Source organism: Gekko japonicus, unplaced genomic scaffold (assembly GCF_001447785.1).
Source record: "Gekko japonicus isolate JY-2015 unplaced genomic scaffold, Gekko_japonicus_V1.1 scaffold1255, whole genome shotgun sequence".
Lineage (NCBI taxonomy): Eukaryota > Metazoa > Chordata > Lepidosauria > Squamata > Gekkonidae > Gekko > Gekko japonicus.
The window spans coordinates 523,136-537,258 of NW_015173164.1; the positions used below are offsets into that span (position 1 = coordinate 523,136).

General features: G+C 49.8%; 1 protein-coding gene across 1 annotated transcript in view; it reads left to right on the forward strand.

Moving 5' to 3' along the window:
* Nucleotide 1: 1 nt before the first annotated feature.
* Nucleotides 2-14,123, forward strand: part of P3H4 (prolyl 3-hydroxylase family member 4 (non-enzymatic)) — a gene marked incomplete at both ends in the record, with an annotated part of 30,195 nt that continues 16,073 nt past the window's right edge. Inside the window, one exon of the mRNA XM_015422495.1 lies at nucleotides 2-214. Coding sequence (XP_015277981.1) covers nucleotides 2-214 — 213 coding nt within the window. The remainder of the gene's footprint in view (nucleotides 215-14,123) is intronic.

Consider the following 14,123-nt stretch of genomic DNA (forward strand, 5'->3'; position numbering starts at 1 on the left):
GGGCGCGGCGCTCGGGGAGCTGCTGTCCGGCGGCGCAGCGGACGAGTGGCTTCGGGAGATGGACCTTTTCGGGCGCGTCCTCCAGCGCGCCTCCTGCCTGCGGCGATGCAAGCGCGGCCTGCCCGCCTTCCAGCTCCGCTACCCGCCGGCCGAGACCCTGCGGGACTTCCAGCGGCGCACCCCTTACCTCTACCTGCACTACGCGCTCTACAAGGTGAGCGGCGGCGCCCTCCGAAGGCCGCCCGGGCAGCCCGGCCCTGTGCCTGAGGCCCACTGAGGTCAGCGAGCCTATGGAGGAGGGATGGTAATAATAAGGTTACCAGATGCCCACTTTTTAGAGGACCTGGCCTTCTTTTTTGGGTGGCCCTCCTCTTTGGGGCTTTTAAAAAAACACTAATGAAAGTGGCCTCTTTTGGGGTTGGAAGGTTAGGAATATTCCTTGTGATTAGCTTAAATAGGAGTTAGGGGTATTTTAAAAGAGATTTGTCACTGGGATCTCTTGTTTGAAGTAGTCAGTTGGGAAATATGGCCTCTGTTTTTGCTTTTCAAATTATGGTAACCGTAGATGATAATGCATGTTGGGATAAGTGTTGTTGGGATAAACTCAGTGTGACCTGGGTGGCCCAAGCTAGTCAGATCTCGTCAGATCTCGGAAGCTAAGCAGGGTGTCACTGGTCAGTATTTGGACAGGAGGCCACCAAGGAATATCAGGGTCATAACTGGGAGGCAGGAAATGGCAAACCACCTCTGAATGTCTCTTGCCTTGAAGACCCCATAAAGGGTTGCCATAAGTCAGATGTCACTTGAGGGCGCTTTCCACACACCCCTCTCAATTCCTGTGTTATTCTGCATGGGATCCTTCTGTTGCAGTAAAAAGAAACAGGAGGCGTGGTGGCATCTTAAAGACTGAGGTCGATTTGGCTTCCCTGTAAGTTTGCACGCAAGCCCTGACCAGTGTTCCCTCTAAGCTGAGCGTGTGAGCTAGCTCACAGTTTTTTAGCCTCCAGCTCACACATTTTTGTCCTAGCTCAGGAAGGATGGCTGCCAGAGCAAACTGATTTATGCAGCAGCCAGATCGCTGGCTCACGACTTTAATGCCGGTAGCTCGCAAAGTGGAATTTTTATTCACAAGACTCCACAGCTTAGAGGGAGCACTGATTTTAAGCTCTTGTCAAGAGCACAAGAGTCACGGTGGCGTAGTGGTTAAGAGCAGTGTTCCCTCTAAGCTGAGTCAGTGTGAGCTAGCTCACAGTTTTTTTAGCCTCCGGCTCACACATTTTTGTCTTAGCTCAGGAAGGATGGCTCCGGGGCAAACTAATTGATTCAGTAGCCAAATTGCTCGCTCACAACTTTGACGCCAGTAGCTCACAAAGTGGAATTTTTGTTCACAAGACTCCACAGCTTAGAGGGAGCACTGATTTTAAGCTCTTGTCAAGAGCACAAGAGTGGCGTAGTTGTTAAGAGCAGTATTCCCTCTATGCCGAGTTAGTGTGAGCTAGCTCACAGTTTTTTTAGCCTACGGCTCACACATTTTTGTCTTAGCTCAGGAAGGATGTCTCCGGGTCAAACTAATTGATGCAGTAGCCAAATCGCTCGCTCACAACTTTGATGCCAGTAGCTCACAAAGTGGAATTTTTGGTCACAAGACTCCACAGCTTAGAGGGAGCACTGATTTTAAGCTCTTGTCAAGAGCACAAGAGCAACAGTGGCATAGAGCCCAGGCTAGCCCGATCTCTGTCAGATCTCAGAAGCTAAGCAGGGTCGTCCCCAATAAGGATTTGGAAGGGAGACCGCCAGGGAATACTACGCTTGTGACGGGGAGGCAGTCATTCAGCTGGGGGGTGGGGTGTCTCTGTCTGAAGGCCTGAGATGTGGTGGTTTGGCATAGTGGATGAGGAGTGTGGGGCCCGGTTCCCCACTGGTAGGCCTGCATAGACTGGTTTGTGCTGAATTATTGTAATAGGCATGGATTGTTTCAATGGAGCAGATTTCCAAGTGTGTAGGCCAGGGGTGGTCTTAGCCAAAGGGCAGTAGGGTCAGCTGTCCTGTGCTGTGGGTGTCCGATTGCCCATGGCTCCATCCCTCTGGTGGAAGGGGGGAAAGACCAGACTCCCACTGTGGTCACTTACACCTGTTCTGTCTGGGGTAGGGTTGCCAGTCCCTAGTTGGGGGAGGGGGATCCCTGGTTTAGCGGTCTCCTGCCCACAGCTGGCCAGCGGGAGGAAATCCCCTACCCCAGGGGCATCGTTCTGGTTTTTGGGTAAAACTCTATAGTTTTAGGGTGATTTTATCATAGAGTTGTTCCCCAAAACCAGAGTGCCACCCCTGATTTGCCTGTGTCACTTCCTGTGACATCAGCAGATGGGGGGGTGATGCTTCCTGCTCCTGGAACGTCCCCTTTAACGCCCTGCCGGCATCTCAAAGGGACCTGGAAACCCTCGTCCGGGGCTTGGGCTGGCGTACTTGCAAGGACAACCACTCATGCCCACTCTGTCCAAGTCTTGGGCCACCAGCTACTAGCAAAGGCTCCCAGTCTCTTTAAACAGGGTGAGGGTTGCCCCTTGCTTGTCTCCAGCAGGAGGAGTGGTGGGGAGGTGGGGTGGTGGCAGTTATTTTGGGGGCCCATCCTGGAGTTTTGCTCACGGCCCAGAATCACACCATCTGGTGTAGGCCTTAGAGCCAGGGCCAGTCCAAGGTTTTTTTGAGCCCTAGGCGGGGCTACCTTCTGGCGCCCCCCCTGTGCCCACCAATTATGGAGTTGCCAACCTCCAGGTGGGGCCTGGGGAGAAGGAGTGCACACCACACCTTGGCTGCTTCCCTCGGGGTGCACGGGCCCCTTCTTCTCCCCCCCCCGAGCTACAGGAGGGCCCGGTGGTACTTGCCAATGGCTCCGGTGCCTGGAGGTTGCGGTCCGGGCAAGGCTGAGGGGCCTTCCTCCAATCCCTGGGAGGGGGGCAAGGGAGGAGCCCAACTCTCAGGTGACATGGGGGGTGGCTGCTTCCCTGGTGCCTCTCACGGGAACAAGGCAAGGAACGCCAGAGGGGGGGGGAGATTACTGCGGTCACACACACACCCATCCGAATCTTCCACTGTCCTTGTGGGCCAAAAAAAAGTGGGCACAGGGGGGCTCCCCCCCCCGCCTCTTCCTCCTCGCAGGCCTGCCCCCCAGAGAGCCAGGCCCGCGCAGCAAACTGAGCTGTGGAAAAGCAGCCAGCGGCGGGGCGAGCAGAGGAGCGGGCTTTCGTGCGTGGCGGCCCAAGCTGGTTTAAGGAGCCCTTTTTTGTGACTGGGGAAGATTTTGGTGCTGGCGGGGGGCGGTCCGGAGGGGCAGTGGAAACTTCCTGGTCACCCCGCGCCCGGAGCGCTCCTCTCCGCCTAGCTAGCCAGCTCCTGGATGCGTCTCTGGCTGCCTCAGAGCCTCTGCCTGGTTTGCCTCCTGCCACCGCCAGTGGCGGTGGGGCGAGACAAAAGCGAGTGGCAAGGCGGCAGCCAGGCCAGTCGGACAGTGGAGGGCGGTGGCAGGAGGCGAACCAGGCAGCCGGGCGCCCCCTGGCAGGCAGCAGCTGAGGCAACTTTGGCACGCTGGTTCCCCGCCTCGGCGCCCCCTCTGTACTTGGCCCTTCACTCCGCCTCGCCTTTCACCTCCTCAGCCGCCGCGCCCTCTGCCAGCTCGCCCAGCAGCACCAGCGCTGCCAGAGGAGCAGAGCAGCAATGGTGCACGGGCTTTTGAAGCCTCCCCCGCACCCCATCCAGGGCCCGCCGCCCCATCCAGGGCCCAGCGCTCTAGGCGAATGCCTAGTTCACCTAGTGGGTGAGCCGGCCCTGGTCAGGGCCTAAACGCGGACTCGGTCTTAGCCTCTTTGCAGCCCCATAATTCAGCCCTGCAGTGTATGGATGAAAATACTCCTGATTGGCTACAGAGTGCTTTTTTTCCATTACTGAGTAACTGTGGAGTCCCCTTACATGAGGTGGGGGGCTGCAGAAGAGTTTTTAGACCATAGGTTGTCTCGTTGGTCTTCAAGCAAATATCAGAAACAAAGGCTACGTCTTACTACCTTTTATTAAGCCCCACCCAAAACGTCACCAGACTGTGTGCTGTCTCCAAAGAGGTTTGAGGCTCAGCATTTCTTTTTCTAACCTGGATGGCCCAGGGCGGCCTCATTTTATCAGATCTCAGAAGCTACTCAGGGATGATCCTGGTTAGAAGACCACTGAGGAAGTCCAGGGTTGCCAAACAGAGGCAGGCCGTGGCAAACCACCTCTGAGCATCTCTGTCCTGACCTGGATGGCCCAAGCTAGCCCGTTCTCGTCAGATCCCGGAAGCTAAGCAGGGTCAGCCGTGGTTAGTACTTGGATGGGAGAACACCCAGGAAGACCAGGGTTGCTATGTAGAGGCAGGCAACAGCAAACCACCTCTGTTCGTCTCTTGCCTTGAAAACCGTACGGGGTTGCCGTAAGTTGCCTAACCCTAACCTTTTGTTCCGGGAAGTAAGGGACATAGGGACAAATCCTAAAGAGGTCCTTCTGTAGAACGTTGGAGTAGCTCTGCTTGATGAGGCCAGTGGTCCATTTTGTCCAGCATCCTGTCTTTTTTTTTTTTTTTAAACCCAAAAGGGGTATTTTTATTTTTCAATAAACTACAAAACTACAAAGAAAATATCAGGACGGGAACTACATCTAGGGATAAAGGAAAGATAACCACACTACTAAAACCCCAAGAGGAGGTTAATATCACAATATACTTGTAGAGTATCACAATATACTTGTAGAGTTCTTGTTTATCTCAGCTTCAATGTTTATATGTTAATATGTTAGTTGTTATGAGAGAACTTTCTGATCATCTTCTTATTCTTAGCTTCAAAAGGCTATTTTCTGAGTCCTTCTTCCTTTACTTCGGCTTTCTGTCTCTAAAATCGTATACAACTCTAGCAGCACTTGCACCCATTTCTGCAGCGGAGTCCTCTTCCATTCCAGAGATGGCAGAGTCACTAGATTTCGTTTCTTCCTCCTTGGACTCTTCCTCCGTTCCCAGCTGGCACCGCAAAAACTCTTTAGCTTTAAAAGTGGAATCTATCTTCTCTCTTTTATCGTTGATCTTGAAGATGACACCCTCCAGAATCGCCCACCTGTACTGTCTTTTAACAGTGGCCTGCAGAGACGTTTTAAGTCTCTGTAGAGGCCACTGGCAATCTGCCCTCCCCTGCTGACCGTTCATCAGCATCTGTCAGCCAGAGGTGTTTTGCCTCTGAGCCAAAACCCCTTTCAGTCCCTCAAATGAACAAAAAACAAACAAAATCTTGTGGCTTCCACTGAACACCAGACCAGTTTCCAAGCTCATACTTTCTGGATCATCTTTGAACTGAGGCTTAAAGTTGTCTGTAAAACGCTAAAGCCATGCTCTCAGGAGGGGCTGTAGCTGAGTGGTAGAACATCTGCTTGGCGTGCAGCAGGTCCCAGGTCCCATCCCTGGCATCTGCAGATAAAAGGGCCAGGTGATGGGAAAGACCCCCACCTAAGACCCTGGAGAGCCACTGTCAGGAGACAGTACTGGCCTGGAGGGGTAAATGGCCTGATTTGGTATATGGCAGCCTCGTGTGTTCCTCCCCCCAGGGGCCTTTTTCTAAGTGCCTCTTCTTGTCTTAAAAGCTTCCCACAGAGAAAGTACTTCTGTACAGGAGCCACCATGACTCTGCTGTAGAAAGATGCAGAACTTTTGCTCTCTGCATACATGTATACAACAGTGCTTCAGACAGTGACCGACTGCAGTTCCCCAGCATTAATTTAAATCTGTAGAGAGAATAGCCCGTTATGTGTATCACGTGCAGTGTTCCCTTTAAGCTGAGTTGATGTGAGCCAGCTCACAGTTCTTTAGCCTCCGGCTCACAGATTTTTGTCTTAGCCCAGGAAGGATGGCTCCAGAGCGAACTAATTTAGGCAGCAGCCAAATCGCTTGCTCACAACTTTAATGCCAGTAGCTCACAAAGTAGAATTTTTGCTAAGACTCCACACCTTAGAGGGAGCATTGATCACATGTACATTTCCTTTCCGGATCACTGTTTGTGATGGTCACAACACGTGCCTCTCCCCCACGGGAGAGCTGTAATAGGCTGTGACTTCTTTTTGAGAAGGGCCATAGCTCAGTGGTAGAGCATCTGCTTGGTAGGCAGAAGGTCTCATGTTCAATCCCCAGTTTAGAAGGGCCAAGCAATAGCTGAAATGGAAGGCCTGTACTTCATTTTTTTGGGGGGGGGAATGCCATCACGTACAGCAATTCTGGTCGTCAATTATACACCTCATTTATACGATAACAGGAGTGGACTTACCTTTAGACCCGGCGTTCCTCCTTCTTGGCCACTGGTCGTCAGATGAACCTCCTGTAATGAAAAGTTAATTAACGTTCTGCTCACAGCTGCAAAATCATCTATAGCCCGATTTTGGAAGAGCACTAACCCGCCCATGGTTGCCTCCTGGGTCTCCATTGTCTGGGACTATTTCATGTTGGAAAAATGTACTGTTTATTTTGACGCTTCTCGGAGTGAGTGGGAATTGTATAGTTCCTTAGATAAATGGTCCTTATTTTTGGAAAAGGTGGAACAAGGGGAGTTGATTGTTTAAGTGGGTCATGGGAGGGTGTCATTCTATGTCCCCATGTTATACTGCTTTCATTCTTTACTTGACCATAGTGATTTGTATGACTGTCTCAAGCTTTATTGTTCATGTCTTTTGAAATATTAAAAATTTATATATATAAAAAAAGCCCTGTACTTAAGATCCTGGAAGGCCTCTACCAGTCTGAGTAGGAAATATTGACCTTGATGGAGCAGAGGACTGATTCGGTATAAAGCGGCTTCACATGTTCCCAAATGGGTATTGTGCATCTACAAAGTGAAGACGTAGCAACATAGAGCTGGAAGGGACCTCAAGGGTCATCTAGTCCAACCCTCTGCACAATGCAGGAAATTCACAACTATGGTACTGCCCCCCCTCCCCCAGTGACTCCTGCTCTGTGCCCAGAGGAAGGCAGAAAACCTGCAGGATTCCTGGCCAATCTGGTCTGGAGAAAAATTCCTTCCTGATCCCAAAGCGAAACCCTCAAATTGTCCCACTTTATCACCCGCGTGAAAGAGTCGTCTTACTTCCAGCCTGGTAGCTGAGACGTGGCAAGCTAAACACAGAAGACCTTCCGTCTTTTTCTTTCTTTTCTTTCGTGCTTGGGAGCGATCTCCAGTTTGAGCAGTACAACCTCTGTCATCTGGAGCCAAAATTGCCTTGAGCGAGGATCAGCCCTGTCAATTTCAGTTGCTGGGATCTCAGCATTCTGCAGTTCATTCTCCAGATGGGGTTCAAAGGCCTCTCAAAACGCCTGCCCCTTCCCCAGTGAACCATCTCATCTGGCGATCTTGCACAGAGATCTTGCACATCTACCTGTGAGACTGCCCTGTGTAACCATCCACCAAGGTGCATTTTGGGGGGCTTGTTTTGCAAACTCCCACACAGAAGGGCTTTGCATTTGTGTATTTGGGGCATTTTATCTCACCCTTCTTCCATGGAGTTCAGAGTCGCGCGTGTGGCCCTCCCCTCTTTCATTTTATCCTCTCAACAACCTTGCGAGGTAGGTTAGGCTGTGACTGGCCCAAGGTCACCCAGAAAGTTTCATGGTGAGTGGGGGTTTGAACCCGGGCCTCCCCAGGCCTGCCCTCCACCATGCTGTAACAATTACACTGCTGCTATAGATCCCGGTAGATAGCTCTGAAGCAGCAAAACAAAGATTTTTTTGCAGCAACTTGTAAAATTTGCCAGGAAGCAATTAAGAGGTGCAGTTGGATTCTAATAATTAGATGCGGTAATTTTTAATATTTGTTTAATTTTTAATTTTTTAAAATTGTATACTGTATATTTATATGATCTTGAAGTAATGTCTTAACTGTTTTCATGCTGGTCTTGAACCGTATTAACAATTCACTGAACTGAACTGAACTGAAAAGTTTGAGTCCATTGGCACCTTTAAGACCAACAAAGTTTAATTCTGGGTATCGTGTGCATGCACACTTCTTCAGAGACCCGAAGGTCTGATCAGGCTAGCCCGCTCTCATCAGTATCTGAAGAAGTGTGCATGCGCACAAAACTTATACCCAGAATTAAACTTTGTTGGTCTTAAAGGTGCCCCTGGACTGTACGAAGCAACTTCGGCCACTCAACGTGGGATTTTTCCACCCGTGTCTTTCTGGCACCCAAGGATGTTGCATTCGTCAGCAAACAACATCTGATTTTCTTCTTTGTGTGCCTGTTTCTTTACCCTCTTGCCCTCTTCTGTTTTGTGGTGCTCTGGCCCTTTAAACCTGAGCCTTCTCCGGCAGGGTGTCCAATGAGCAAGATGTGCCTTTGTCAGCAGCAGCAGCTCTCGGTCTTTCTTTACGGTTCTCTCCTCCCCCTCTCTCTTCCCCACCTCCTTCGCTAATGAGGTAGGTCCCCCACCCACCCCAGCCACTGCCCCAGCCCTCCTGTACCAAAGGCGCTCCAGTGCCACGTCCCGGCATCCGGTTTCCTGCCTTCCCAGGCAGACAGAGGCAGCCCACAGACCCGGCTCGCTTCTTAGCCTCCCTGGGCCTCCATTCTTCCTTGGCAGGCTGCCGCTTTCTTGTGCACACTCCGAAGCTTGGAAATATTTTGGGTCTGAAAGTGAAAGAGCCTGGTTAGCCCGATCCCATCAGATTTCGGAAGCTGCTATATTAAAGATATCATAGCACTGGGAAAGGGCAACTAAAATTATTAAGGGGATGATACACCTTCCCTGTGAAGAAAGGTTAAAGAGGTTAGGGATCTTTAGCTTGGAGAAACGATAGAGGTTTACAAAATTATGCATGGGATAGAGAAAGCAGAGAAAGAAGTGCTTTTTTCTCTGTCTCACAATACAAGAACTTGTGGGCAGTCAGTGAAATCAATTAGAAGTCGGCAGATAAAAGGAAGTGCTTCACCCAAAGGGAAATTAAGATGTGGAATTCACTGCCGCAGGATGTAGTGACAGCTACAAGCAGGGCTTTTTTTGTAGAAAAAGCCCAGCATGAACTCATTAGCATAATAAGCCACACCCAACAGCAGAAACTCATTAGCATATTAGGCCACACCTCATGCCTTCCCTTGGCTTGCCTAGGCACCCCGCGGCTGCAGGGAGCCTGGGCAAGCCCCCCCTTGAAGGGAAGGGAAGGCGGTTGTGGGGAGCCTGGGCAAGCCAGTCCTTGGACAGGCCAGGGAAGGCATGCCCGCCCGCCTCAAGAGTGGGGGGGTCCGCTCTCCAGGCCTTCCCTCTGTAGCCACACACATAGAGGTTTTGGCTGTAGTGGCCATGGCCAAATCTGAGGCCAGCCAGAACTTCATTCCTACCCAAAGATAGCCCTGGCTACAAGCATAGATAGCTTCAAGAAGAGATTGGACAAATATATGGAGTGGAGGTCCATCAGTGGCTATTAGCCACAACATATAGGTGGAACACTCTGGGGCAGAGAGGCTCGGTATCCTTGGTGCTTGGAGGGCCACAGTGGGAGGGCTTCTGGAGTTCTGGCCCCACTGGTAGACCTCTTGATGGCCCCTGGGTTTTGGCCACTGTGTGACACAGAGTTATTGGACCGGACAGGCCATTGGCCTGGTCTAACATGGGCTTCTGTTATGTTGTTATGTAGCTAAGCAGGGTCAACCTTGGCTAGTGTTTGGATGGGAGACGTGCTAGGAGTACTAGGGTCATGGCACACAGAGGGTGTGTTCAGACGGGGTGTGTCAGCCGGCATAAACTGTACCGGTTGGAACCGTTGCAGTTTATGCTGGCTGAAACGCGATCACACTTACCTCCTGTCTGCGGAGCCCATTGCTGTATGCCCGTTCACACACAGCGGGCGTCGGCATTTTTTTTTAAACTCAGTTTGCACATGCGCATAGGCAGCCATCCACAGAATGGCGATCTTCACGCATGCGCAAAACACCCCGTCCTGAAAAGCATGCCCTGAAGACAGGATTTACCTTTAAAGTTTAAAGAGCAAACTTGCCTCCCTGAGGTCCCGGACTCCTCTAAAACATTAAACTAAGGACCTTTTCTTTTCTTTTTTAAACAAACGCCGGGGCGAAGCTTCACCCAAGCGCATATTGCCGACCTACAAAATGGCAGGCGAAAATCGGAAGCCTCGGGCTTCCGAACAGAAGTGGCTCTACAACGGTGGAAAGCAATCAGACGGGGGGGTAAAGCGATTACAACCGTTGCATTCAGGATACCACCACTTGGGGACCTAGTGGCAGAATACAACGGTTTAAAGCTCTTTGCAACGGTTAGGGACGGAAGGCAGATGTTCACCGTGTGAACGCCGGTAAGTACACCGATTCCAACCGGCACCTATACCGTTGGAAATGCCCTGTCTGAACGCACCCAGAGTCCGACAATAGCAACCCACCTCTGAACAACTATTGCTCTGACCTCCATAAGTCAGCTGTGATTGACAGCAAAAAAATAGTAATGAAAGAGGTACGGAGTAGGGGGTGGGAATTGCTGCAGAGTTCTTTGGGTCGCAGAATGTTGCTACAGACTGCACCTTGCACACAAGCTGGTCTAGCAGCTTGAGATGCGGTGGGAAGGCAAAGGCAAGAAGTTTGCCAAGGAGCAATATTGCAACATCGTAGGAGTCAAATCAAATGCCTTCTGTGTAGCCGTTGGCTGCATTTATATCCAGTCTCTCTCAGCCAAATTCACATGCACCCACACTCACACATGCACACACCCTCTAGCCAGCTGGAGGATGCATCAAGCCCTTTCTCTGGCCTCCTGGGCTTCTGAAACCTGGCTGTTACCAGTCATCATATTTGTGAACTGATCTTTGCAATAATTCAGTCTAGAAAACAAACAGAAGTTGTGCAGTTAATTGCCAAGCTATCCACACTGGACAATGGTGAAGTTCCAAACAAAGAGCATCCTGTGTCTGTGTTCTTACCAGGGGGGCCCTGATGTACAGGTCTGGCTGTGGTTACTCAATGGTGAAAGAAAATGTGTTGATTCCTTGACTTCATTTATACCCGGCCTTTCTCCCTAATGGGGATCCAAAGCAGCATAAAATTCTTCTCCTCCATTTTAAAGTATTCCTTATGAGTGAAGTCCAGGCTGCAGCACTGGAAACAGATGCTACAGTTTAGACCTGACTCCTGTTACCCTGAATTAGGGGTGTTTGGGAATTTAAGAACATAAGAGAAGCCATGTTGGATCAGACCAATGGCCCATCCAGTCCCACACTCTGTGTCACACAGTGGCCAAAACCCAGTTGCCATCAGGAGGTCCACCAGTGGGGCCAGAACTCCAGAAGCCCTCCCACTCTTGCCCCCCAAGCACCAGGAATACGGAGCATCACTGCCCCAGACATAAGAGTTCCTATCTATACCTTGTGGCTAATAGCCACTCATGGACCACTGCTCCATATATTTATCCAATCCCTTCTTGAAGCTGTCTATGCTTGTACCCACCACCACTTACTGCAGCAGTGAATTCCACGTCTTAATAATTCTTTGGGTGAAGAAGGGAGAAAGGGAGAAAAGTATTTTTGTCTCTAGCTTCTCTATCCCATGCATAATTTTGTAAACCTCTATCCTTTCACCCCTCAGTCGTTGTCTCTCCAAGCTAAAGAGCCCTAACCTGTTTAACCTTTCTTCATAGGGAAGGTGTTCCACCCCCTTAATCATTTTAGTAGCCCCTTTCTGCACTTTTTCCAATTCTGTAATATCTTTGTGGAGGTGCAGTGACCAGAACTGTACACAGTATTCCCAATGAGGCCGCACCATGGATTTATACAGAGGCATGGTGGCTCAAGTGGTTAAGACCGGTCTGCAGTTCAGCAGTTCGAGACCCGAGTGCCACGTGACGGAGTGAGCTCCCGTCTCTGGCCCCAGCTCCTGCCAACCTAGCAATTCAAAAGCAATAAATTGCAAGTAGCTAAATAGGGATAGGGGAGGTAACAGCGTTCCATGTGCCTCGGCGTCTAGTCATGCCGGTCACATGACCACGGAGAAGTCTTTGGATAGCGCTAGCTCTTCGGCTTGAAAACGAAGATGAGTACCGCATCCCTAGAGTCAGATTCGACTGGCTTTCGAGCAAGGGAAACCTTTACCGTTACCTATTATGATACTGGCTGATTTGTTTTCAGTCCCCTTCCTAATTTCATGAGTGTCTACAGTCAGTGGTTAATTTCTAGAAAAAAGATGCACAGATAGACTTAAATTTGTATGAATGCTACATTCTCTGGTCGGGAAGGCCAGTTCCTAAACCCAGAGAGAGGTTTGTGTGGGGGGGGGGGTTTCTCTCATTAGGTGGATTGTAAACATGGGAAGGGACCTATGCCTTTTATCCTAGTCTGTTTTAGGCACATATGTTTTAACAAGTAGATTGCTCAGAGAGAAGGAAAATATACAACGTACATGCTTAGAAGTAGACCCCTGCGTTATTGCTTTTATATTTGAGGGGTTGGGAATTGTTGCTTCAAAATCCACTATTTATTCCAAATTGCTTTGGGTGGCTAATGAAGGGGGGTTGTAGTTGTACAGCCATATTGGTACATGCAGAATCCATAAACAAGAGAGAAATCCATGTAATACCTTTTATTGGTGCTGGAAAATGTGGTCAAGTTGCAGACAACTTCGGTGACCCCCATGGGGTTTTCAAAGGCAAGAGACAAACAGAGGTGATTTGCCACTGCCTGCCTCTGCCTGTACTTCCTTGGTGGTCTCCCATCCAAATACCAACCGGGGCCGACCCTGCCTGGCTTTCATGATCTGACAAGACTGGGCAAGCCTGGCCCATCCAAGTTAAGGCAATAATTAAGTGCCATGAAATTGTAGCCAATTTACAGCGACCCTGCAGGGTTTTCAAGGCAAGGGACAAACAGAGGTGGTCTGCCATTGCCTGCCTCTGCGTAGCGGCCCTAGACTTCCTTGGTGGTTTCCCATCCAAGTACTGACCAGGGCCAACCCGATTTAGCTTCCAAGATCTGATGAAATTGGGCTAACCTGAGCCGTCCAGGTCAGGGAAATACCTTGTATTAGGGCCAATCAAATAGACACAAAACATTATGCAGACTTTTGAGCTCTCCGGGACCCTTCATCATGCTGGACGTTACAAAATGTAAAAATTAAGAGAGGACCCACTGAAAGAGGCCTGGTGGAAGGGCAGGAAGGGTGGAGTCTGTGCTGAATTATATTCCAGACTCCTCGTCATTGACTTATGGACTAATATTGACCAGCAGTCCACACCTGGCTGTAATTGGAGCTTGCAAAAACAAGCCATAAAAGTCCAATTTAAACAGATAATAGAAAGAATCTCTGTTTATAAGGCCTTTGTAAAAGGACAGTAAGTTTCTAGACTAGGGGTGTCACACATGCAGCCCGGGGGCCGGATCAGGCCCCCAGAGGGCTTCTCTCAGGCCCGCAGTGGAACTGGCTGTCTCCTGCTTCTTCTTCCAGTTCTGCTGCTGCTGCGTCATCGTAGGTTTGCAGCTTACAGATACACGCCTGAACAGCATACTCAAATTGCAACAGCACAGACATTTTGATGCAATAATTCAGAGCAAGAGGTGTCAGTTATCAGATACTGTTAAATAAACAAAATATTGCAAGAGTGCTAATGTTTTAAGCATGTTTTTATTTTAAGTTAAAAAAACCTTTGTTTTTGTGTCCTTTATAAAGTTTATATCTCTGCTAGCTGGCATTACATTTTATGACACACATGACCTGCCCAACAAGGTCTCATTTATGTCAGATCTGGCCTTCATAACAAATGAGTTTGACACCCCTGTTCTAGACCTCCTTGCAGTCAAATAACCTTGCATTAGGAAGTGTTGCAGAGGTAAGTTTTGAAAATGTGAGGTCAAAGATTGGTGAAGTTACTTTTTTTCTTCCAGCGGGTGCGGGCTGAAAAATATCGATGCGTATTCTCCGGGCCAGTGAACGGTCTAAAGGAGAGTTTAAGGAAGTCATCGGGAAGAAGGCTTCCTTCCCCTGTGCTCTCCCGTGTCCCAAAAATAGTGTTTTCTTTTTCTGCCCCAGAGCAGCAGAGGTGAGGTGAGCTTTATTGTCCCTGAGCTTTATTGTCCCTGCCGGGATCC